Source organism: Sipha flava, unplaced genomic scaffold (genome assembly GCF_003268045.1).
Source record: "Sipha flava isolate LNK unplaced genomic scaffold, YSA_version1 72_pilon_pilon, whole genome shotgun sequence".
NCBI classification, from domain to species: Eukaryota; Metazoa; Arthropoda; class Insecta; order Hemiptera; family Aphididae; genus Sipha; species Sipha flava.
In genome coordinates this window covers 840281-867416 of record NW_020273612.1, presented here as the reverse complement: position 1 = coordinate 867416, position 27136 = coordinate 840281, and the positions used below count along the sequence as shown (strand labels likewise).

Sequence of the window (27136 nt, the reverse complement as noted above, 5' to 3'; positions counted from 1 at the left end):
AAAATGGTTATGAATGTATTAAACGTGCATATACAATATAGTTGTTGAGAGCTCTTTGTTACGTAACCAAAGTAAAGTATTTTAACTGTGTATATCTCTTATTATGGAAAATTAAACTATCTTTGAATTAATACAAATTTTACTATAACTGAATACTATGACTATATTAATTCTAATAGACGAGTAAATATTATTGAGAATATTTTCTCACCGTCTCCTAAGTTTGAGGATATCTTCACTTGCCACTGGATCAGTCTCTCTCGAGTATCAAATGCTAACACAACAGTTACATCTTGGCAAATGATTGCTATCGTGTTAGATTCCTTGTCCAACGTAAATCCTGTAAATGGCATTGTCGTCATACACTTGTTTGTATTAAACAGTTTGATGAAACAACTTACCAGACTCTACACCCAGGAAGTGTTGCAAAGATAATGAAGCTTTTGTTTGGCCATGTTTGTATCGGTCTTTACTGTCTCTGTACAATTGTAAATGTAAACAGTCTAAAAATGAACAAAATAAAAGTTTAAATTATAAAATGATATGTAGTGTGTTTTTAACCTGTAGTAAACTTTTTATGAACGTTTTCGAGAAACATTATCGACCTGTCAATTAGACTATTTATTTAGTAGTAATTGTTTTTATTTATTATTAACCGTTTGAACTGTTCGTAAAACACATCGACAGCTACAATTCTCCAACAACAGTTAAACTTTTATATCGGAACAATTATATTCAGAGTCTAAAAGTTTTGGGCGAGGATGGATCGAAAGAGGAGAAGGGCATTATCGCTGATGGTGACAAAGTTTCCATTTATACGCCTCGTCCCCAGTGAAATTAAAAGTTATATGTATTCGGGACAAAAGTTTCTTCTACGAGTCTTCATTGGTCCTCTACAGACGTTTGCAGAGCTTTAATCAATAAATTATCAATCCATATAAAATGTTTTGCTACACCCCTACATGTTGAATTTCGTGTCAACGAACTTTTTTTCATTTTTTTTTTTTTTTTGAACATGGGGCAAAGAAAAAATAGGGGAGCCCAGGTGTTTTAAAGGAAATCACTTCCATTTACACAGAAAAATATTTCAAAGGCACCGGGGATGAATGAGGATTCAACGTGTACCTACTCAGAAAAGGGACAGTTTATCGGTTGCGTATATTTAGGGGGAGTAAGCGAGACAGATTTGCGGCCATGTTAAAATGCTTCCTTGTTGAGTATTTATCTTATTGGTATAGAGCCAAAACTGTTAAGAAACGCCACAGAAGTTTGTTCTTGGAATTGGAAAATTATGCTCAGCCGATTTAAATGAAATATTTACTTTAACAAAGAGAAACTAGCGCAAACTCATCCCATTTAAGCAAGTTGTTTTTCATAGGTTTTCTAATATTTTTTATTTATTTTTATAAGAATTTTGATTATTAACAAGACTTGGTATGTCGATTAGTTCTTAAATTCTTATTTATCTTAAACATCATAGATGGAATAGTTATTATATAATCTAATCCAAAACGTTTTAATTATTTTCTGTTTATTTATTTTTAGACTTATTATCTATTTGCAAATATTAATTTATCAAGTCATTGATAAACATAAAAACTTTACCATTAGTCAAATCAGATTTAAAACAGTTGCTTTGCCAAAACTATTATTCAAACATTATTATTCTCGGAATTAATAATGTTTATTGAGAAAATAATTTTCAAAATAAGTACTATTTCATAATAAAAGTCATCATTAATTTTGTTTATAAATGAAGTTTTCTGATTTTTTGAATTTCAGAAGTTCCCACTGTGAGAAAAATTGATTTTAAAGTTACACGGGAGCTTGTTTAAGAATGTTCAAATATAATTAATTATTAGTTTTCCAATGGAATAATTAAAAACTATATAAAAATTAGTGTTGGTACGTCATAATTTAGCTATACAACTTGAATATTTTGAGTGATCAATATATTTTAAAATACACAATCTTGTTGGCTAGAGAACATTATTATTTTGATTACAGTTGTTTGTTTACGATGAAACTGTAGGGAAAAACATTGGAAACCATAAAGTTTTCAATATCAGTGATACGCATCGTAATTCCCTTGCGTGTTGCATCTTTTGATGACATAAAATCGTGTCGAACAATCGTTAAAGAATAACCAAAAATAATATAATAATTACTTTATTCACGGTATAATACATGTTATACACATATATATAGACAGTTAAATAAAGGAAATTGCATTAACTCATGTATGTAATATGCGACGTTATGGTTGGATATTAGACTTAAACATAATTATAATATATTTCATTTTGAATATCACGAACGACATTTAAAATAATATTACCTGACGATTATTTATCGACTTTGCGCGATGACACTGTATAATTTTTAAGTAATAATTCAAAAACAGAAAAGGTCGCAGGGCCTGTTTATATTATACGCACTCGGCCTCGCTTATATTTTTGAATACATAATTAAACAATGGTAATGCGTGCAACGCTAATAAAAACGTTACGGAAAACGTCAGTGATATAATACTAAATACGATATTGAAACGTGCGAGGTCAATATCGAGTTCGAGGTTATGGGAACGTGTTAATAAAACGGATCCGTCAAGACATGGGAATATTATGTTGCATTCATGAACAATCGTGTCAATCGTATACGGACGTCATAACATTTAGTCGGCGGTGGTAGTCCGCTGTATTGAATCGTTAAGAACGAGGAAAATGTAAAAGCATTGTCAAAAAATGAAAATAATATCAAGTACACAATATTATAAAAACAACAAATTACCTCAATGCCTGGGTACTATGCCGAGGTAATATATTATTTAACGATTGCGTCGCGGTTCTTAAATTGAATCGCTGTACAGCACTATAAGGGCCATAACGTCCAGATACCACCCAAAGTACCCTAATAAACGTTTTTCCGACATTTCCTGTAACAGTGTATGACACGCGATTTGTCGTCCGCTCGGAACGAACTCTGATTTAGGTCTCCCGGCGCGGAGGGTGAAATTTTCTATTTACAACAATCAATATATATATATATATATATATATATATATACAAACACCCCGTCAATTTGTGCGATTTATTGTCCAATCAGATTTCATAAGGAAGGATATGGCTCGTAGAGATGGGTAGGTATGGGATACGCAAATAATATGTTATGTCCAATTTAGAAAATTTGCCGACACATTTTACATGCAAACGGAGTACGATAATATTTTTCATTAAATAATTATTTACACGATTGTATATAGTACTACATTAAATTTCATTCGTCAAGTTAGTGTGTAATAAGTAATATACAACCGAGTCCATATATAGACGTTTTTGGGTTGTTGTGAGGATTTATTTTTCATATTCTCGAAGAATACGCAATTATAATTGATTTAGTGTGAACGTCGATGTAGTTTTTTTTATGAAATAACGTATGGTTTAAATTCATGTTCGATTATGTATACAAATTGTTGAGTTAGGATATCACGCGGCGATCGATTTTACTCTAGTTAATCATTAATAAGTGCACGGAACACTATCGAGAATATTCTGCTAACAACTGTTATGAACGGATTGAATATAATTTAAATGTTGCATCTCGCAATATTTCGGTTGAACCACGATATATTTAATGAAAATTTACTATTTCTCAATGTTTATCATATTAAGTTGACGGTTGAATACAATTTTTCCTCTAAGAAAAGAAACAAAAATTGATCAATGTTAAAAAACATCAACTTTTCTTGTTGATTTCTAATACATGATTGACTCGAAAAACTTTATTTTATATTCTGTACGTCTGATTAATTGAAATATACATATATTATATATGTCATGTATATTGTAAAGCCATGTATATATGTTTTGAATCGATGACGATTTCATGCATAGTTAGTTAGGGTCGTAATGTAATATGCGAATTCAATTTACACTGGGGGTAATGATGGTGCCCGAGAAAAAGAAAAAAGAAATTGGTTTCGTGGCGGAAAAAAAAAATAAAAATAAAACAATGCGTCTAGAGACTTGGAGGGTCGAACGTCACCGTCGTTGGAATCGTCGAGAAATTCCAAGGAAAATGTCACGGGATTGCTGGGTAAATCTTAATGACTTCGGCATTCTCGACGTCTTTGGTTTTGTTGGGATAAATTGAATTCCGTCATCTTCCTAGTCATCATCATCCCCGAAATTACTTTACGGTCCATAATCGAGTATTTAAATTAGATGATCGTCTGTTGTTGGCCTTTTCTCTTTGTCTGACAACGTTATCAATTATTATCATTATCGTTGTCATCAGCAATACAATTATTGCCATTCCCAAAAGGTCCGTACAGGCAGATGTACCTACGTGCAAGTGCGGTGTGAAAGCTGAACATGAGAATTGATCGATAATTTATGTTTAACGAATTGTGGTGGAAAATGTAAAAAGTGGGAGAAATTGACGATGAATAAAATACGGTCTTGTCAAAGGAACAAAAATCCTTTGGCCAACGTAATTATTCTACTCGCTTTTCTACATATAATTATCTAGGTACAGACTTTTTATTCAAATTGAACTTGATTAAATACAACACTTTTTTTATGCGTCCTCGTCTATTATTATTGACTTTTACTATTTTTCAGACTGTTTTTAAAATACTCTTTTGTCTTTTTACAAACGAATATTTTTTTCTTTATAAAATGGTAAATAACTACAGAACATGTAATTACATAAATAATTACGTTAGTTAAGAGCTGCAGTGGTCTTGCGCATCGGGTTCTAGAAATGGTTTCAGCGTAACGGTTATTTATTCTGAATGGAGTTTAACATGCCGGATTAGAATAGAACGTAATTCAACATTTCGAAAATGTTTGTTCTTTCTAAGCTGCATCCCGTTTACAACCCGCGTAATCGGTAATCCCATATTGTCCTCAATTATTCATATATATATATAGTACTATATGTATATAGTGACGTTCACGCCAATAATACAATTATTTAAAATGGCATATTTTTTCAAAATAAATGTTGATGTGTCATTTAAGAGCTCATTTTAAAGATACATCATATCAATTATTGATTACATAATGAATAATCGCATACTAAAATGTAACGAACTGCTACGCAGTGCTTGTATGTATACGCGTACCGAGTGTTCGAAATACGGTATTGTATAATACGATTTTTTCGAAAACCATTTATCTCACACCGCGTCGTACGCGTTCGGTCTGTCAGAAAAACATTTCGTTTTGAAAACACCCGGTATATGCCATTTCCGGTGTCGAAAACAGACGGCAGCGACGGGCGGTTTCGGAAAGTTTGAGCCGCACGCGTGTCCAAAAACGATTTCGAAAACTGCAAGGTCTCCTATTTATATTTCCCGGGTGGACACAGTTCAGGTTACACGGTAACTGCGGTGCACGTACACGTACGTAACGGTTTTCGGTGGCCGAACGAAAACTTGTCACGTTTATGTACGATTGAAATAATAACTCATGCGATACAACGACGACAACGATTGTATTCGAACACGGGACGTTTACGAGAACACATGTGCCGAACGGGGCAGCAGATGACATCTGCAGCTACTGGTCTACTCCGCGGCGCAAGTGAGGAGGAGACGCGTATTGTTGTTGTCGTAATCTTCGATGGATTTTTCATTAACACGGGCAATTAGTTTGTTTACCGGGGGACCACAATTCTTGAGACGTCCAAAAGTTCGAAAGTTATCCACCTCTTATTCACGGTGCCGCCAACGCACGAGTAATAAGTTTGGTGTACGCAAGCAGAGAAACTAAACGTTTTGTCGAGCAGCGTGCGCAGCACAAAATATTAATCGTGATTTTTTTTAAATACTTGTCAAATGTTTTCTACGTGTAATACATTATATGGTTTGGCTTGGTAAAGGGACTGTTGCGTTAAGTTTTCGGGATATTCGTAACTCTATGAATTACGGCTGAAATACGTCGTGTTATTATATAAAGCTGGGTTAATGTACGTTTACAAGTTAAAAATCGCAATCCAAAGTCAATAAATTATTACCGTATATTAAAACAGGCCGTGCACTCGATGCATTTTCTTTGGATGGATACGTGGTGATTTTCGTTTGATAGTCGAACCGGATTATCGTTACTTCGCGTAGACGAAAAAACTGACCAAACATAATGCTGTATTCTATTCTCGCATCGTTTGTTATACAACGGTGGTCTACAAACGTACGTCTACATGGCTCTAGATTTTTTTTTTTTTTTGTTATGAATATTTTCATATTGTTTTAAGATTATTTGAAGAAATGAAAGCCTAACATTTTATTTTAAATCATTAAAAGAAGAAAAAAATCTTGTAATGCAATATATATGTGAAATTCAAAACAAATAATACGCGATTGAAAAAATATCACATAAATCACTGCAGTGCACACACTTAAAGTTGAAATGAAATTTTTTATTTCGTGAACTGAAATAGAAATTTAAAACGTAAAGTTGTTGTACGATTTACATTAAATTATATTAGCGGTAGAACGAAGGTTTGGCGATGACGATTGGTACGGCGATAATTACATATTTTGATCGGACCAAAATCAACGAGCGGATTTTTATGTAAATAATTTTTAAGTCATTCTACGTTTTTAATTTATTCATGGAAATAATCGATCGTGTAAAATACTATGCTTCGTGTTGGAACATTTCAATAGATTTAATAAATTAATTATATTATAAATATTTTATTTTAAAATTCATCAGGGGAAAAAACATCCATTATATGGTATCCGTACAGTTAATAGCAAAAGAGTGAGACTAAATCATCTGTATACACGAACAACGTGACGATGGTGAATATTTATTCGTACTAAAGCTGTTTTCGAGCCGATAAATACCTCTATACAAGAAGGGTACAATCTCTCTCTGTGTATATATATAATATTATTTGGATGTTATTAGAAGCGGTTGATTCTTGTAAAATCCACGAAATGAAAATGCCCTCTCCTTATTCTCGGTACAGCCCTCGGTTCGGTCGTATATATATACGTAGATGGAAACGATAGCAGTGGCGGTGTTTCGTGAAAGTATATTGTGTGTATAAAGAATATTGTACTATTATGGGCAAGTTGAAATTGAAAAAAAAATAAAAAAAAAAATAAATGAAATAAATAAAAGTACGAATTCTTGCCGGTAAATAATAATAAAAATAACAATATGTGTGGGTCGATATCGAATGAAATGAGGGATCAATGACGTTTATAGGAAATTTTCGCGAATACTTCGAAACGACTCGCTATCTCTTTGCGGTCACGTAATTCCCGTTATTTGATAAAATAATAATTTCAAAAAAATTTTATTAACCACAGGTTTTTGAATAATACTGTTTTATGATAATACGATACGAACAATAATTGTGAATCTCCGATAATAAGCAAATTATATTCAATATAAATATCGTAGACTTGCAAATAACAAAAAATATTTTATGATAGAATATGCATTGGTGCCTACTAAAGGCAGAAATTTTTATGCCATATGTAAAGCTAGTAAATTTGTATAAAGATTATTATTATATGCTAAGTATTTGCTGTGATTTTTTTTTTCGGAATAATATGTCGATGTGCAGTTAACATCTTGTTACACACAAAGATTTGTAAAGCGACATTTTAATTGTTACGAATTCACTGCGAGATGTTTTCAAAGTAGCTATACGTTTTTCAGCTGTTGAAATTAAAAAAAAAAAAGAAAATTGTATTAAAAAGACGACAGACGCAACGTAGCGAAATTGTAAAAACCGAAATCCTCTCTCGAAATTACATTCCGACATAGACACTGTTGGACGCCCATGTGTTTGTTAGTGTATGTGTAAAAACAATATATATACAAGTATACATGTACGTGTACACACATCTAGTATTGAAATAATAATAATCGATGCGCGAGCGCACTCCTTATTTTTTCGTTTTTAATCCCTTGCTTCGGTTGCGAAGTCGGTTGCCAAAGCCCACGAGGCAGAAGAACGACGCGTACCCTTCCCTACTTCGGAGTTGTGCGATATCTTACGTATTATACATACATAAAAGGATCCGGTCGGAGCACAGTCCTCGGGCGTTTTGTCCCTTTCGCTGCGACTGTTCGTCTTCTCTTTTTCCTTCTTCCCCATTCTCCGCTCAAAGGGATCGCGCGTCGTCCGTCGTCACGAAACTAAATCGTATTACCGGTCGTCCACCGTACACATACACATGCGTAATATATAATATTTTTATATTTATATTTAACTGTAAACTGTACAGAAGTAATAGGTTGGCCCGCAGTCGACCCATAGATATACGTTCGCTTTCGTGTACCTCCGCTTCTACAGTTATTACTTTTATGCATATTATACGGGAAAAACCACTTTTCTAGCCGTGAAAATACTACAATTATTATTATTATTATTATTTCTGCGTAGGGCACCGCTCGTACAGGTGTACAACGAAGTTCAACGGACCGCAATAGTAGCGTAGAGAGTGCTCGCAGGGCACTCCTGGAGCGAACTTGGAAATATCTGCCTTTTACATTAGTGATGTTAGGTAAATAAAAAATAAAATAAATACGTTTGATGTACAACGTTGTGTTTCTTCATGATTTTCGCCACTGAGCATCGTACTTTAGTCATGTCACCGGATCGCGAATACTATTCTTCGCTTTCCTTTTCTCACGACCGAAGTATATTTCTACGTGAGTGACCAAAGTATAGTTTTCGCCAGGTCGCTCACTGCGCGACCTTGGGTACTCCCGTTAAAAAAACGATATCTCGTCGATAAGGATTGCTCCGCTCCGCGTGTATCATCATCATGGTAAAAACATTCACTTCGTATAACGCTTATAGTTCAGATGTATAATAAGGAACGAGGACATTGGCCACTATACAATACGTACGTACCCACGACGCCAACGCTTTTTCGTTTTCGCCGCAGTAACGATACGTAACCCTGCGCATAGTAATGATATTATACCAGTAACAATAATAATATATCCTTCTCGTGTAACACGTGTATTGATTTTATTGGCTGTCGGCGGTCACATGACAAATGAAACGGTCTGCAGGGGTTTCGTGATAATCATTTTTCATCGCCACACGTCAAAAACCGCCGTCGCCACAAACGGTTATTCCCTGGTCTTGCGTATATATGTATATAGCTCCGTTTTCCCAGGCGAAACGCGAATAATAAATAAGTAAACCTTGTCAGTTGTATTGCTCGTCGCCCGACGATTGTTGTAAATAAAACAAATATCGAAAAAAAAAATGAAATATTATTGTTTTTTTCACTTTCTTTTTTCTCTCTCTCTCTCACTCCCTGTCATTTTCTTTTTATCGGTACGCAAGCATTTTTTTTTTCTTTCCGTTCCATTGTCTCTGTAAAGCCGACAATATGACAACGGTATTCTCCTCCTCCAAATAAAGGTTGAACCGTGTTATTCGTCACGTGTTCGTACTAAAATCGTGTGTGGTGCGTGCGCTTTTCGCTCGAGTACATATTATTATTATTACGACTGTACGAGGAATTCTAGTATTTACTAATTGCCGAATTCGTTTTACAGGACTACTTAACGAACCGAAAACAACACGTACCGACGTACTTATATATATATATATTTATATATATTATTGGAAATGCGTGTTGAAATTCGTTTGAAATCAGTTTATTAATTTTACTCCCGAGCACGTTGATGGTGTGTTCCCGTTTAGATTGTTTGAAAGTTATTAATTGATTTCTAAATGAAAATAAAATATTATGGTGTTGGAAGGTGGATAGAAACTGTGTAAATCAGAATCGGTACAATCAAACTAATCGAGTGGAAAATAAATGTTATTTTGCGAAATGCTAACACAATACTCGGTATTAAGCTAATTTATGTTTATCACGAAATCGGATTTCGATTAGAAATATTTTCCACGTACGCACGTTTTTTTTTTTTTAACAATAATAATCCAGCAGTATGACGTTGACGACAGACGTACGCTGGATTCGATTTGAAAAATCGTCGATTTAACGTTGCAGTTTAAGCGATGTGTCTAATGGCAATGTTATTATGCGGCCCGTGGTGCGGAGAAACGCGTATTTGGGTGTTTGCGGCCTCGAAAAGGTTATAGTGTCTTATCAAAACTGTATATTAAATCGTTAGTACCACCTCCCTCCCACTGCGTTTACTCCGTATTCAATCGTTTACGACGTATATATATACGTACGCTGTCGGTGTTTTGTGGTTACGACGCAATAATCGTTTTTGCGGTTCGGGAGATTCGAGTGCGGTTATCTGTATACGATATAATGGACATCGTGGACTGCTTAAAACAAATGTCATCCCGTCAACTTTATTAAGTCGAAACGAGATTTCCACTCAACAAATTCTTCGACTAAACGTGCGGCAAGTATTAATGTATTTTGCGACCTATGCGCAGCAAACCGTTAGTATATTTGTCATTTGGTTTCGGCGATTGCTTGCAGCTGTTCATTTGGCGAAATCGCACAAATGGAAAAAATCTCAATACAAATAAAGAGCAACACGCGGGCACATGCTCACACCACGGTCTGCATTGTTTCAATGGCGTGCCCAGAGGGTAGGCCCGGGCCTACTCTGTTTTCAAATAGTTATTATAAATATTTTTTATATCATTATTGTTTGTTTTTTAATATCTTTAAATATTATTAACGAGTCATATAGGAGGAATTAAATTATTTTATATGATCATTTTTTCTAATTCGATTTAAAAATATGAAAAGTTTACAAAAAAAATTAATGATGTGTACCCATGTAAATTAAAATAATTTTTTGATTCAGGACATGCCTCTGCATTGTTTTACTTTATCTTATTATATTAATGGACTAGTTTCCTCCTTAATACACAAGTACATATTATAAGCACTACAGCACGACTGTTCTTAATTTTTATTGGGTTATCACATATTTTGTCGGACTACGATTTAATGATCATTGCGACGTGATAAGATTTTCGAAGTAGGACCGAAGAGTTGTAGTGATCAGAGGACACGTGGCCCATTACGGTTACCGGACGTCGGTCGGTGCGTTATAATAAAGATACTGATTATATGACATGTACGTCGGTGCGGTAAGGTGAGGCGAGGTAATTTTATTTTTTGGTGTATTAATCGGCGTGTACGCGACGTGGAGGAATACGAAGGACAAAAGTTTACGACCAAAACGCATAAAAATAACTGTGGCGAAGGGGGAAGAAAAAATATAAAGAAATCGTAAGGTTTTATATCGGGAGTACGGAAAATTATATAAATCGTGGCACCGCACGACCACCCCGATCCTCGCATCCGGAGCCCTCGGCTATCGGCCAACTGCAGTGATTTACGTCACGAATAACGTTTGAATGCAAATCGAGCTAATTTTCTTTGCCCGGGACGACCCTCTTTTGAGCGCGTTTTCAATGTCCAAGTGCACGCCGCTACTATTAGTCGCCCGCCTATCGCTTAATGCACAGTTATTATATATTTAATAACCTACGGGTCGATTTCCGGACCACGGGGTACAGTAATTGTAGCGAGGGACCGATAAAATCGACACTCGTCTTGGACCCACTTCTCTATCCTTCCGAGAAGACCTTTGTGATACTCCGTCGGACTGACTTACTGGTAATGTGCGTGCGTACACGCGTGTGTCGCATTGTAGAGGCTTTTGCTGTACTGTACATTATTAGTAAAACACGTCAGGTGGAAAAAGAAAATATAGGGGCAAGAATGAGTGGAGAAAGAAAGGAAAATAACATTATATTATACAGAAGGGAAAAGCATTTTCCGCAAAAGCTTACACTCAAACAATAACTGTATGAATTATGATCGCTGTACCGTTATTTGGTGGAAACGAACTCATAATGGCTTTTAGCTGTTTCATTTGCGACGGATATGTATTTTTTTTTTTTTTTTATTTATATCGGTGTAGACAAATGCAAGGTTTGGAAAATATTCACGTTATGAAGGATAATTATTGTCATAACACGCGATAAAAAATCTCTTATTTGACTCGATGGGCGCGTTTTTTCAAATTTAATCCGCGAATAACCCTTTATCTCGTGAAAACTTATTTGCTCGACGGTGTATGGTTTTATTTTGTACAAACATATCAAATAAGTTATAATTCCAAAAAATCCATAAAAATAAATAACAGGATCGGACTATAATAGGTAATAACAGACGTTTTGTAAATTACTAAAACAGTAGTTTGCCATCATACGAGTATTCGTTAAGAGTTATTAATTTATGAAACTATATTACATGTTACTAAAATTATATGCGACACGGAGAATAATTTATTATTCATAAACAATGTTCGTCGTGATGAGATATAAAATATGTAGTTTAAAAGTTTAAAGTTTAAAATTGTAATTGTGTCCATTAAATACTTACGTGACTATCATAGATTATTTAACGTAACTGCGAACAGTAACAGCAATGTCTATCCAAATTGATAGTAGACAATTATCATATTATAATACGTTTATTTTTAAAATGAATGATTTCGCATACTGTTCGTTCAAAATGTTCTCAACACCGTATTAATTATTCTAGCAGTAATGATTTATATTTGTATAGTTTTTTTTCCGATCATCAAAATAAAATGGTTGATTATAGATTTATTTTCCGTCGGACATAATTTTCTTTATTTGAAAATTATGAAGAAGGAAAAGGCTCGTACATGCATGATACATATTCTAGTAACAAATCGTATTTTATTCGCTCAAAAAGCAGGAATCGTTTTCTTCAGTTCGGAGTTCGGACGTTTTCATTAACGAGTTTAAATTAATAGATCGAAGAATGCGGTTACGGAACTTAAACATTTGCGAGATATATTGTTTAATATAATTATTCTCTCTGTAAACAAAACAAAAGGACCGCGTTCTTTATTGTGTGACTGACAACTCGTCGTCGCGGTGTTCCTGCACTTTCACAACGGAATCGAGGAAACGACGGCGATGCTTATTTATATGCCAGTATAATACGGTGGTTTGAGCCGCAGAGGACAAACAATTTTATAATGCACAAATGAAACCATATTTTGAGTAAAATTTATTATTATCGTTGTCGTCGTTGTTGTGTTATTTGTTCACTATGCTGCCATCTCTTACACAGCTTTACGAAACTGTCAATCACAAGTTTTATTTTTGTATTTATTTTCTCGCATATGATGTAGGTACATGTCGACGTTGCACATATATTCGACCAACATGGAAGGTTTTTTGGCGAGTAGTCAAGTAAAAGAAAAACCACCAACGTGCGATTACAGATATTAAAGTCAACATAAATATTTTTGAAATCAATTTTTATTTCTATCCCGTTACCAAATATATATACATATATATTTTTTTAAATTAAATTGACCTACTTTTGTGTAAAAATTATGAGACTGATAAATTTATTGAAATTAAATAGTTTATTTTTCCAAGCTCACCGACTGTTAGTTTTCAACGAAAACGTCGAATTTTCCTAGCAAATTAAAAATGAATAATAATTATGATATAATGGTAAAAGTCTTGAACACAAAAACTAATTATAATATAAATTTATTAATAATATTCCAGAAAATGTTCAAAGAAATTCAAGTTTTACAAAAAATTTTTAAATTTTAAGGGCTTATTTATAATTTTGTTTATCACCAGCATCAAATATTTTATATCAAAACTATGGTTCTCCCTTAATACGTATCTAGTATAATTAAACACTCTTGTCACCTATATATCGTAAACAAGTATTATTCTATTAGTTGGTGATAAATAAGATCATAAAATCCTTTTTAAGTTCCATTAAAATAAATATGTATTACATTTTTATATTAAAAAATATATTTATTTGTATTATTTAGCTCTCAATCCAATTATCAATTAAAAATGTATTTAAAATTATTGCCTTTTATCTATAAAATTGTATTTTCAGTTAAAGTGTATCCATTAAAAATTAATTTATATTTTATATCAATTTTCAATTCTTTGTAATTTATATGCTTGGTAATAAATGTATGATCATCTATTTACGTAGATTTCCAAAAAAAATATCATAGTAACTATGAAAACTCATAAGCTTAGAATATCTCTAAAACTACACGAAATTAAGTTTACTCTATAAATATAGAGTATATCTAGAGTATATATACTCTACAACTATAAATTTGTTAAATTTAATAACAAATGTGTTGAAAATCTATGCATCTCTCAAATTAGGTATATTTCTGTCTAACTAGGGTCTTAAGTGCAATTTGAATTTTCATAGTACAGTGTTTGCAATGCTGTACATTCTACAATACGTAAATTATTATTTTATCGCCCTCACAATTTCCATATGGTAACGTGCAAATACTCTATACATTTGTTGGTGGTGGTAGTGGTGATAGTGGTGGTGCAGTGAAGAGGAGAAATCCAACCCTTTGTTAAGCCTCGGGGTTACTTTTGAAATAATGCAAATTGTTAAGGCGAAATACGCTCTATCCTACAATGTCGATCCCATAAATAAATTATTAATTACTTTTATTTTATATTTCTCAATCGAACAGCTATCGAAAGTTCACTGCTGAACTGGAATAAGTCAAATTAAATTATGTAAATTGACTTATGGTTCAAAAATGATCAAAGTATTGTAATCGATTTTTTTTTTCGTTTACCATCAATATAGGAGGTATATTATTTATTAATATTACATTATTTTTCACGGCATTGTTTGATATATTCACTTAAAATTCGTTTAACTCCAGATACTATAACTTAACTAAACTCTATCGTACTATTTATCCATATTTTTTAAAAATTACTTTACACTTTAATATATTGAGCAGAATTGAAGTAACTTTGAATGAATATAATACAAACTCTTGTATAATATTAAACAGATGTGAATAATTAGTGTATTTTGTTTTTTTATTTTAATTAAACTTTGTCTCCGTTATATTTAAATTCTTGCAAAGTGGAACTTGTAATTTACTAAGACGTTCATTTTAATTTAAATTTTATTTACTAAGCTATTTGAAACTTTATAAGGAACAATTTAGTTCTGTTACATAGAACTGATTTAATTAATAACATATACTATTGTAACTATATGACAATATGATATTAGGTACATTAGAAGTTTTGAATTGTTTTTTCATTGTAAAATAAATAAATATTAAAAGAAATTCATTTATTTGATTAAAAAAAAATATGTATCAACATATAATGTAGTATGATTTTACTTTTCTACTCAGTATTTTATTTAATACGTTTGAAACTTTATGAACACTTTTATAAGTGACATCGGACATTGAATTTTTTTTATAATACTATCACCGTTTTACGGTTAATATAAGTACACCACAATATATTTAAATAAATTATACGATATACTATACGAAATGTATTGTTTTTAATTTTTTCCCGCGCTTTTTTGTACATAAATTATTACCAGTTTATTATTGTTATTCTATTTTTTAACATTTTATTTTCAAACATTTTTATACCTCGATGTACGAGGTCACTTTCATGTTATTCACATAACTTGTTGCATATACATAATTACACTAAACAATTATCATGGCATTAATTCATTTTTTTCTCATACTTTCTATTTTAGTTATGACTACTGTATCTTGGCAATACAAATAAATAAATATAATGTACATGTCGCATCCACATAATGAAATCACTCATTTCACGAACTGAATAGAGTATAGTATAAAAAATTGATATTTACCTTATCTACATCATATATGTACTTATATATTTTTCTAAACGAGCGTGTTTATTTTGTCTGCCATTCAAATATATACGGTTCACCCCAATAGTTGCACAATCGTGTAATACTACGGTATATCTAATATACGGTTTTTATGATAAGCATAAATAATATTCGTCACCTAATATTTATCCTGCAAACATAGTAAAAGCAAATACCATAAAAGAATCTATTACTTTTTCTCTGTTCATTGAAAATTGAATAATTCCAAAACATTGTATGGAAATTAGATTACTTAAGTGATTTTATAATTTTTTTGTTTTGTTATCATATGTGATTCGATCGTATAGCTAATTTCAAGCAAGGTCGGATTATCTGTAGTACAAAGTTCCTCAGGCCTAGGCACACAAATGATTTTAAGATTTTTAAGAAATAAAAGTGGTTTTATTTTATCTTATAATGGACATCTTAATTGTTGAGTAATTGAAATCGTATCTAGGTTATTTAACTTAGATAATATAATAAATAAATGTAAACTGCTAAAAATTAAGCTTACATAGTTTTGAGCATAAGTAAATATCAAGAACCATTTGTTTCTTATTGGTATTTATAAGAATTAATTAATAGAAAAGACGAACTAAGCTCAGATTCCAAGAGTATCAACAATACATTGAAATTTAAAACTATTATTGCTCAAACGAATTCTGATTGACGTATAATTTAAGTATAAGTTGTGTAGTATGTGCGTGTACCTGCAATTGTTAAATAGTTTTTGAGTTTCCGCGTACACGTGTGATTGAAATGTCCTTAGTTGGTGTATACAGAATGATAGGTACACCGTACATATTTTGTTTCTAAATCAAAGAACTAATCTTGTCATATGCCAGTGGCTCCGTATGTTATTATAGTGCAAATTAACCGATAGACGCGTAAGCGTGGCGTACATAAGCCTCGTCACCGTTGCTATTGTTGCCGTCAACATTGGCGATTATTACCACGCGAAATATACAAAGTGCGGGAAAACGACCAGATGGTTGATCCAATAATGACCCAATGATTTTATGTTTACAGAATAATCGAAATTCTACACTCTCGAACGAGAGTAATAGTTCCACGACCTAAGCGGTTGCCCTGGCGTCGATGTCTCCCACTGGAAGTGGTAAATTTAGATCCATGCGTCAGTACGATTTGTATTCGTCCTCACAATAATTTCTAGCGTTTTGTACACTAATTACGAATTGGTTTTAAATGTTTTCGTTAATTATTTCTCTTTCTCTTTGAATTAACCATGAACATATACAATCTACATTATGTGTATATATATATACATTTATATCGAGCAAAATGAGGAAAAAACCCTCGACATTTTCGCTTGGGTTTCACAGGCAGTATAATGGCTTTCGGGGCCCGTAAATTACATGACGTGGAGGTGAAGGGTAGTGGAGAGTGTCCTGGCGACAACAATTGTGTATACACGCGCAGCCGGAAAAGGATATCCCCGGACACACGAATCCTAAGGGAAGGCACGGGTGCGTCGGTACAGGGGGTTACAATTTAATTTTTATCACTAGTGTGTGAGTGTTTTTTGGTAGCCGCAGAATGGCCACGGTGTGACCTGCTGTTGGCCAAAGAGCCACAACCATCGCTTCCGTTGCTTTTACATTTCGAGATAAAAGTAATAATAAATTTTCAAAAAGCAATTTGCTGCAAATCGAAATGGACATCGGTACCATATATTTTTACTCGTTTGCTATCCTCTATATACATGTATATAGTATTATCTTACGCGATACCACTGAACTGTATGGATGAGGTGGAAAGGAGGGGGATACATTATACACTGTGGCCAACTAATTTGCAAAGTCAAAAAATGTTGAAGAAAAAAACTTTTTGTTCAATTATAAATATAACTTAAGCATTAATAAATAAATTTAAAAAATGGGCTGGGTCGTCATTTTTTAGTCAATTTTTTTATATTTACAATAAAATATATCTTAATTGCTAAGATTGATGTTCTATATTCTTAAACTAATTTTACAATTCACAACACTAAAACTACGGATGGGAATAATTGAACGATTTCGATATCTAATCAAGAAATTATTGATTGTGTCAATATTATAATCGAGATATTCACATAATTTGAATATTAACTTCACGTTCATGGACACTTCATTTTTTATATTATTTATGTATTTACCTCAGAAAATCACTTTTCCACCAGAAAGTATAAAAATAAAACATGTTATGTTTGAAATAATATAATTGTGTGATATTATTACGTGCCCAAATATATGAGTATACGTAATGGGGGTTATCACCAGTCTCGTATATCATTAAAAATAGTACTGTATGAGCAGTAATGTCCGATTTCGTTGGTTTTGTAAATAATTGCTATAGCACTAGTGACACATTATATCAGAATTGAAAAAAATTGAAATTACTGATCTAACTGTAAGTGACCGCGAACATGATATTGATTAAAAAATCAATCAATAGTCGACTCATTAATACAAAATTAAAAACTTGGTTAGTAAAATACCTAACATTTTTTTAATAATTTTAATCCGCATTGCACCTAGTATTATATAAAAATAAATAAAATATTTTTAAAAATAAAACACTTATTTACTGTAAAGATATTTCAAGTCTACAATAATTATTTATTTTTATAATTCGAGATGATGGAGAAGTAGATAATTATTAATTAATTGGTTTTGTGTTCCATGAATTCAAGTACGAGATCAAATAATTGTGCTTAATAGATTAGTAGAATAAAATATAAAATAATAATATACTCGAGTATAAGTTATCACTTTTTAAAGTTCGAGTAAATCGTATTTTATTAGATATTAGTAATATTATCATATTACTATTAATAATTTTTTCAATTGATTCTTTGTGAGTAATAAGCATTTTATTAGTAATTACTCTTATCATTCGATTATTTTCTTTCGATTGTTCCCATCACTAGCTAAAACAATAAACAAATTTAACCAAAAGTTGATAAATATTAGTTGATATTGTAATATATTATAAAGATAAGGTGAAAATCATCTCTATGAAATTTATGTTCAAATATGGTAGATGTTAATGTGTAACGTAACCATGAAAATGATATACAGAATGATCAGAATCAACCTCTATTTAAAGTGTATATACCTTATATTAATATGATATAAAAATATATCATAAATTATAAATAATATGTATGTTTTAATGACATCAATCATAAATAATAAGTTTTGAATACATTATTGGTGATTTTATATTTACATAAGTTTAATTCAAAATTGGATAGTAAAAATTAAGACAGTGAACAACCAAATATAAAAATAAGTTCAGTTGAATTGGTACAGTTGATAAAAGTACTAAAACTAATTGTTTTTATACTCTAAATTATTATTTTTTTATCAAAGGCACAAGAAAAAATAATATTATTCATACTTAGAATTAGCATTTCAATATCTTTTTCATGTTTACTTGTACTATGTTTATACTTTTATATTTTCATAAATCAACATAAGTAATTACAACAGACGATTCTGCAGAAAATATTATTTTTTTTTTTTTTGGTAAATTTAAATGTTGAAACAAAGAAAGGTATTATTGTATCATTTAAATCGAAATATTTTGATATTTTAATAGATAATAATTGAAGAATATTAATACGTAAATTTTATGAATAAAAATCAGAGATCATGAAGAATTGTACGGTCGGGGTATTATTCAATAGTTAAGTAATTGACAATAAACCATAAACACAATATTATAAAATATTGAGTTTATGGGCGTGTGACTTTTGGTTAGAACGAACGCAATAAAAATAATTTTGAAAACAATCACGAAAAATAATATAATTCATAATTTATTACAAAAATAATAGGATTCTATATTTCAATATAGATTATGTACGATAAATACAATTAATCATAGTTTTAATTATAATTAATTGGGTATAGATGTGTACTGTACATGTGTAGTGTCAGTAATAAATATTATTTATAATATCCATAATTTTTTATGTTTGACTTTTTTTTTCTTTTTTTTTTTTAATACAAATCAACTAGTATAAAAAACTTTATTTTATGGTATATAATACACGCGTTTTTAATCACTCTCCCAGTAGAATTCAGTTGCACGCATTTATAAACAATTCTCTTTATTTGTAAAGTCGAATTATGTATACCTATATACATGTTATATTGTGGAGAGCAATTAAAAAACAGATGTAAAACATTGTTATTTTTTTATTTTTTTTTTTTGTTTTTTTGTTTTTAACAATTATTTCAAGTGGTTTAATCGGTGTTCAATCCCATTAGTTTTTGGCCATTACGTTTCCGTGAGGTCGATAATAATATTATAATACATCAAATTTCATAAATTACGCGTTTCGAAGACACGTCTAACGTGTAGTGTATATACGATATATTATGTATTATATTTATATCTTCCAAAAATGAATTGTTAACGTGACAGTAAACCAAACGTCACCATTTTGTCGTGAACAAGGGTAGAAAAAAAATGTGTACTGTATTTATACATATGAATGTGCGTTATAAAAGAGACGTTGATGTAATGGACAATTTGTCCCCGGAGTTTATCGTTATAATAATGACGAAGCGAGTGGCAGGGTTTCTAATCGTGCGTAGCACGTGTCTGACGATGGGGGTGGCAATGAAAAAAAAAATCTTTGAAACAATAAAATGGGAGTAAATAATTGACTCTTTTCACCAGAAAAAAAGTTTAGTGGGGGAGAGGGGGGGGGGGTAGGAAATGTTGACTTACGGGTTTGTAAACGATTTCCGTCAAAAAAACGAAATCTGAATGCAATCAGGTGGTGACAAAACAATAGTGAGGTAATGACTTATGTATTATATAGATATATAATATGTGATGTATACACTGCGAGCGTAATACAGATACGTACTACTACGTAGTAGTATTTAAATTAATATGACGTACATCGTCGCTGATTTGCGCGGACACACCATTTGCTAATCCGAAGGGGACGGTGGCCAGACAAAAGGTTACACTCGCATACGACAATGTTTTCAGTGAGTCATAATATATAAGGTTTTATTATATTTTTTGTTCCTTCGTCCTACTTAAATACAATAGAAGCCAAAGTCCCCTCATTTCCGTCACGTGTGTGAATGTATGAGTGTGAGAGTGTGTGTGGGGGTGTGTGGGGTGTGTGTGTGGTGGAGTCGACTGGGGTGTTTGCTCTGCCTCAAGAACCTAGAACATAATTGTCACTGCAATGAATTAAGATATTTCCATAGACGAATAAAACTAGCTTTATATATCTGTGCAAACATTTCCTACCTTATACATATAATGAGATCTCGACACAGACGTTTCTTTTCAATTATAAATTATTATAGGATTGCTTTTTTAATTAAGTATACTTTGAGGTGAAGGAAAATTGATGCAGTTTTACTATAGATTATAATCTAAAGTTAGTGTTGGGCATTATTTTATTTTAAATAATGATAAAAATTAATGTTTTTTTTTATAAATAACGTACAAAACGGATACCTTGAAAAATAAACGCATTTAAAATGTGTTTACATTTAACCATTATTTGTGTAATTATTTTTTATTATTCATTTGTCCTGAAAATTGTGAATTTGTCGCTTGATATCATGTGTGTTGTCACACGAAGGCACCGCGTATTATGATTTTGCTGGTCAATGCTCGTATGAGCTGATAACGATCTTACTACCATATCCCGATCATTTCGCATTTATAATAAAATAATTTTTCTGTAAAAAACTTGACAGATGACCATCATTTTTAAAGTTTTTCCATCGAAAAACCAAATCAGTCTCGCCATTTTTGTCAATTCGGACGTTTGTTTATTTTTTTGCGGAGATGATTATAACATTCAATATGACCACCTAAAAGTGAATTTTGGCCCATAGTGGGTCATCAATGCCTAAAAAGGAACTGGAGTTTCGATGAAAAAACAACCAGAGCAACAACAAAAATACAACAACATCTCAAAAATCAAAATTAATAGTTCTGGATCATATTAAAATAAAAATGTGAACGCATTCCAATTTTATTTTTATTTCCATATTTTTTTAATTATTTTATACATATACCTAGATACATTATAAATGGTTTTATATAATACTATTATTATTTATTAATTTATTATTATTTTATTGTAATTACGTTGTAATAACATAGTAGAGCGTCACAACACATATGATGATGTAATAAAAAATTCAAACTATTATTGTTGTATACAAAACCATCTAAGTTGTACATTATTATTAACAAAGTAAAGCCTACGAACTCCACCATTATTAGATAAATATGTTTAATTCAGTTCGGTTTGTAGATCGTCAGTTTTATGGTAGCCCAAAACTGACGGCTCGCAGTGATATTGCAAAAACCTTAAATAATTTATTTCAACATTTTTAATTTATGACTTATTAATTTATTCGATATTTAAATTGAATACTAAAATAATAAATTATATATGTAAAGACACTAAGACAAGAGTGCTCAAAACCAAAAAAATTTTAAGCCATAATTATACTTAAATATTTTAAAAGTATTTCTGATATCCGAAATCAGTACTTGTTTGTATGTTAATTATGTATTTATATATTTTGATTTGTTTAAAAAGTAAACCTATATCCATTGTTTAGGCGAAATAAAGGATAGTTTAAACATTAGATAAGCATGGGAGTCGTTACGTCTATATAATTGAATGCATTTTTCCAATGTTTACAGACATCCTCATTATATTATTTTTCCCAATTCATAGTTTCGAAAATCGTAGATAGATCCTTTTTTACCCAAACCACAAAAATATATGTGTACAATTATGATACATGCTATGGATGGCTTTCAAATGAGTTGGAAACGTGACGCTGGCTCGCCTAAAATCTTTTGGTATAGTTTTCTTCACCGCAGTCCATCGTCATCGTCGGTTCACCCTTCCATAACTTTTGGTGTGGTCTCGAGACGTGCAACCATTTACCACCACCGGGATCGAAAACCGTCGGCAACGCGAAACTTTATAATCTATTATTTGAATTACCCGACTAAAGAGCTGGCGGCGGCGAGCGTTGTCTATGTGTAAAACAATGCACGCAATTGCGTTGGTGACAGTCCCGTTAGCTGTTTTCCGCAATCCGCGACCAATGCTGCTTAACTACTCCTGCTCGTCGTTTTCCTTCTTCTTATCTCCGTTCAAGACCAACAAATATTTCACACTTGTGTGTCAAAGGGATGAATGACTGTTTCCTTTTTATCTCATTGCCCAAAACTACACGTTATCACGAGAGATCGTTGCTCTATTATGATAATAATAATAATTATAATAAATATTGTATACTTCATATTTATTATACCATAGTAACTTTTCCTGTATTCCGATAATATTTATTAAGACTGTATGAAATATATACTAGTCTATAATAAATATATTATGCATATGTGAAACTACAGCCCGAACCAACTATCTCATTGATTGGCCTAAATATCTGATATACAAAAAAATTTAACGAAATCGGTATTGATGATCCATTGTTATTTCTGTAATAAAATATAGAATTTTCCATTTAATGGTACAACAATCGTGTTGTAACAATGGTGTTTACGATGAAGTTTATATTAATCTACTTATTTATCATTATATTAGAAAAACGAAAAAATATTAGCTCGAGCGACAAAGTGAAAAGGTTGTACTATGATTTTTGTTCATGAAAATGGATGGATCAGTATTATAATAATAGTAATTCTTTAATAGAATGATAGTGATTCATTTTGCCCTAGACCAGGAAGCCTTGACAATTACTATTGATTAGAAAGCTGGAAAATAGACTGATATAGAATATAATTGAAAGAGTTACATATAAATAATTAGACTACAAATAAAAAAAAAAAAATGATAAAAACGAGTATGAACATAATTTAAAAAAAAATTGTGTAGTACTTATGAGCTATCGATTATAAAAAGAAAAACTATTTACTTTGGCGACATCTCGAGTAATCAGTATGTATTTAATATTAAAATAATAAAAATCGTAAAATCTACAAAATTACAATAAACCTATGTAAAATATATCATGCCAGAAAACTGTATAGATTAACGTATAGTTATAAATATGTTACTAAAAATATTTTAATGGAAATAAGAAAAATGCCTTCTTGAACCAGGATATATTTGAGAAATAGTTGTCACTATAACAATTTCATCTATTCATATTACCTATACCTACCAATATTCTTAAAATATCATTTAATCTTGTTGGAGTTTACACTTATTGTCTTGTTTAATTGAAAGGTTTGTAATTTCACTGACACTCGTATATAATAATAGATTCATGATACGATATATACGAGATATATATAGTCATAATATATGTCTCGTACATATATGAATGATAATTGTTTTATTTGACTTTGAGCGATACACTTCCTTTTATAAAAAGTTTTTATATTTTATTTATTTAACAATTTTTGGACGAAAATACTGTTTTGCTTTATAACGTTATACGATACGAATATTCGAGTATTTATAAATTAAATTTGGTTAATTCTAAAAGGTTGCTATTGCCCATTTAATCACATAAATAATAACATGTATATTCAACGATAAATTGAAAAAAAACATCTAGGTATTTAAATTTTAATTAAAATATAGTCCGCAAGTATTCAGACATTCGGCAAGTAAATTAAATTAATTGTGCTTTGCGTTTATTTTATCTTTTATTCGTTTCCTTCAAACATTTGGTGTTTATAGTTTTCGTAAAAAAGTAATTTCATCGCTGTAGTTTTTCCATTTTTCCATAGTTTGTTTAGTCTTTCGGTACGAAAAAAAAAAAAATGCCTAGTTGCATAATAAAATGTCTTCATTTGGGCACGCAATAAACTATTATTCACTCACCTGATCATATAATTGTTGTCCGGGGACTATTAAAGTGGTCATGCAAAACAATTTTAATAATTCATTCTGCTTAACCGAGTAGGTAAGAGGTAGAATCTTTGGGAGTGATAACAATACTAAACTAAATAAATTATAGTCAAAGTTTTAGTTTAAGCACTGTTTAAAACTTTTCAGAACATTTCGTATCTACAAACAAGTCAAAATATACTTTTATTGTATTAAATAATATAATTGTACTGTATAGTTTCTTAGAGTTTTATGATCAATATGGTTTTTTAAATTCCTAAAAATATTAGGATATTAAATTCAAAAGTGTTATGCGTAAACAAAGAGATGGGCTTTTATTTTTATATTTTAAAAATGCGTTTTAACAGTCATTTAGACGTACGCGTAGAATAATACGAAGTAATAAATGTCCTTTTAAATAGGCTTATAAATTCCAACTGCCCGCGGTGAATTCACGGTGAAATTATTTAGTGTTTAATTACTGTTGCCATTTTTAACCTTTTCGGTAGTATTATTTCGAACTGTTCATTATTACTTTTTTATTTTACCCGTAAAAATCACGTTCATCTCTGATTACAATGTTCAAAAACGAATCACCAATCGAAAATTTATGCAAATGTAATAATAAAAATAAAAACGGGATGAGGATTACTGAGCAGCAATGCAAATTGCTCCAATTAATTACACCTCTAATATTACTAACGAAACATCTTTTTTCTTCTTATATTTTCCCGCTTTTTTAACGACCATGACCAAAGCTTGGGCAAGTTGTCTATGCGAATGCAGTAAAGGCATTAAATTTCGAAAACAATGACGTTAATTCGTGGCTCCGTCGGTACCGCCTATCTCGGTCCGTCGTTTTATCACTGTTTTAACAGCTTTTCAGCAGAATTGTAAGGGCTGACTGGGGTAGGATACTATCTGCCTCTCGTTTTTGGAAATACCAAATGGTTTTGCGGACGTCGGTTGGAAAGTCGGCCGAATTATATATATATTGTATAAAATACATAGACTATATAATACATATAACTACGAAAAGCTTCTGCCATACATGAGTGAGAGGAGATGGCATAATAAATGGATGAAACAATTGTGTGTGTTGTTTGCAAACAGCGGAGAAATACGGATTTTCGGGTGCTGACAGTAATATGTGTGTATATATATATTTCGTTACGCACAGCATGTGTATATTCTATAAAAAACTATAACACGAAAAACTAAATTTGAAAGATTCGAGAACTTGAACAGTTATTTTATTATTATTAATATTGTTATTTTATTTATTTATTTTTTTTTTACTAAAGAAAACTATATATTTGTGTTAAAATTAGTTTAAAGTTACCCTTTAAATAGAATAAACTTTGATCGTAATCCAAACTAATTAACAACAATAACGCGTTCTAGTGGATTTTAGCTTTAGATCCAAATTAATTTTTATCTACTAAAATTTAATAAGACCGATTACTATTAAATTCTTAGTTATTCTATGATTTTATGTTAATCTAATTTGAATTTTTCATTTCAGTTTTTTTCAAAAAATCATTATTCTCTCTTGTATCATTTATAATAAATGTCATGGTCTTAAGGTTTTATATTGAATGTATAAATATTTGAAAAAATCACAATATAATCATAATATTTTTAAAAAAACGGAAATATAATAATTTACCTAACCTATCTACCTATTTTCATCTAATATACCTAAATAATTTAATTTTAATTTTGTTCTAATTAAAAAGCATTTTAAAAATATTAATGCTGTTATGAATTTAATTACTGTAAAAAACTTAGAAGTAATATTTAAAATACAGATTATTTATATATATTTTATTTTATTTCATTTTTATTTTAACACGGAACATACCGAATTCAGTATAAGGTTGAGAAGCGTACAAGATTTATATATAATACAGATTGATTTATGAAATCTTTATAATAATACCTTACTAAATATTTTGTTAATTGCTATTTTTACGAATAAATAAAATATTTCTAATATAAAGGAACAAAATGGATCACAAAAATAATCATTAGTTCAAATTAATATTAAAAGAGTTATTTTTTTTTTATCCTAAGACGCACAGTTTTTCGGAGATATGTATCGCAATATATCATCATTGTGAATAATAGAATATGATGTACTCGTTATCAAGTATTTTTTTAAGCTATTATTATAACGCACTTAAGTATGAGTTGTAAAAGTATTTCGTCATTGTAAAAATATACCATGCGTTATGACAGGAGAGACTTCACATAAATTGTATAAGGCATTAAAGGATAATAAGTATAAGGATATATTATAGAATAGTGATATGAATGCTTTTCTTTTGATATTTATCAATCCAAGCGTATTCAATTATACGTCAAAAGAGTATGTGAGTGGTGTTATTTGTAGTTGTGTAAATATATAAAGTAATATTCATTTTTTCTTCAGTTTTCTAACATTTTAATCGTATAATATTTTATTTTGTCAACATTTCAATTTTAATAAAAAAAAAAAAAAGTCTAATTTGATTTGTTTAAATTTGACGACAACGAACTGGCTCATT

At 30.9% G+C, this 27136-nt stretch overlaps 1 protein-coding gene across 1 annotated transcript in view; it reads right to left on the bottom strand.

Annotated features, from left to right (window-relative positions):
* LOC112692272 overlaps positions 1-27136 on the bottom strand; it is a gene marked incomplete in the record, with an annotated part of 273649 nt that overhangs the window by 13911 nt on the left and 232602 nt on the right. The window contains 2 exon segments of the mRNA XM_025566885.1: positions 212-340; positions 402-503. Of these exon segments, the coding sequence (XP_025422670.1) occupies positions 212-340; positions 402-503 (231 nt within the window).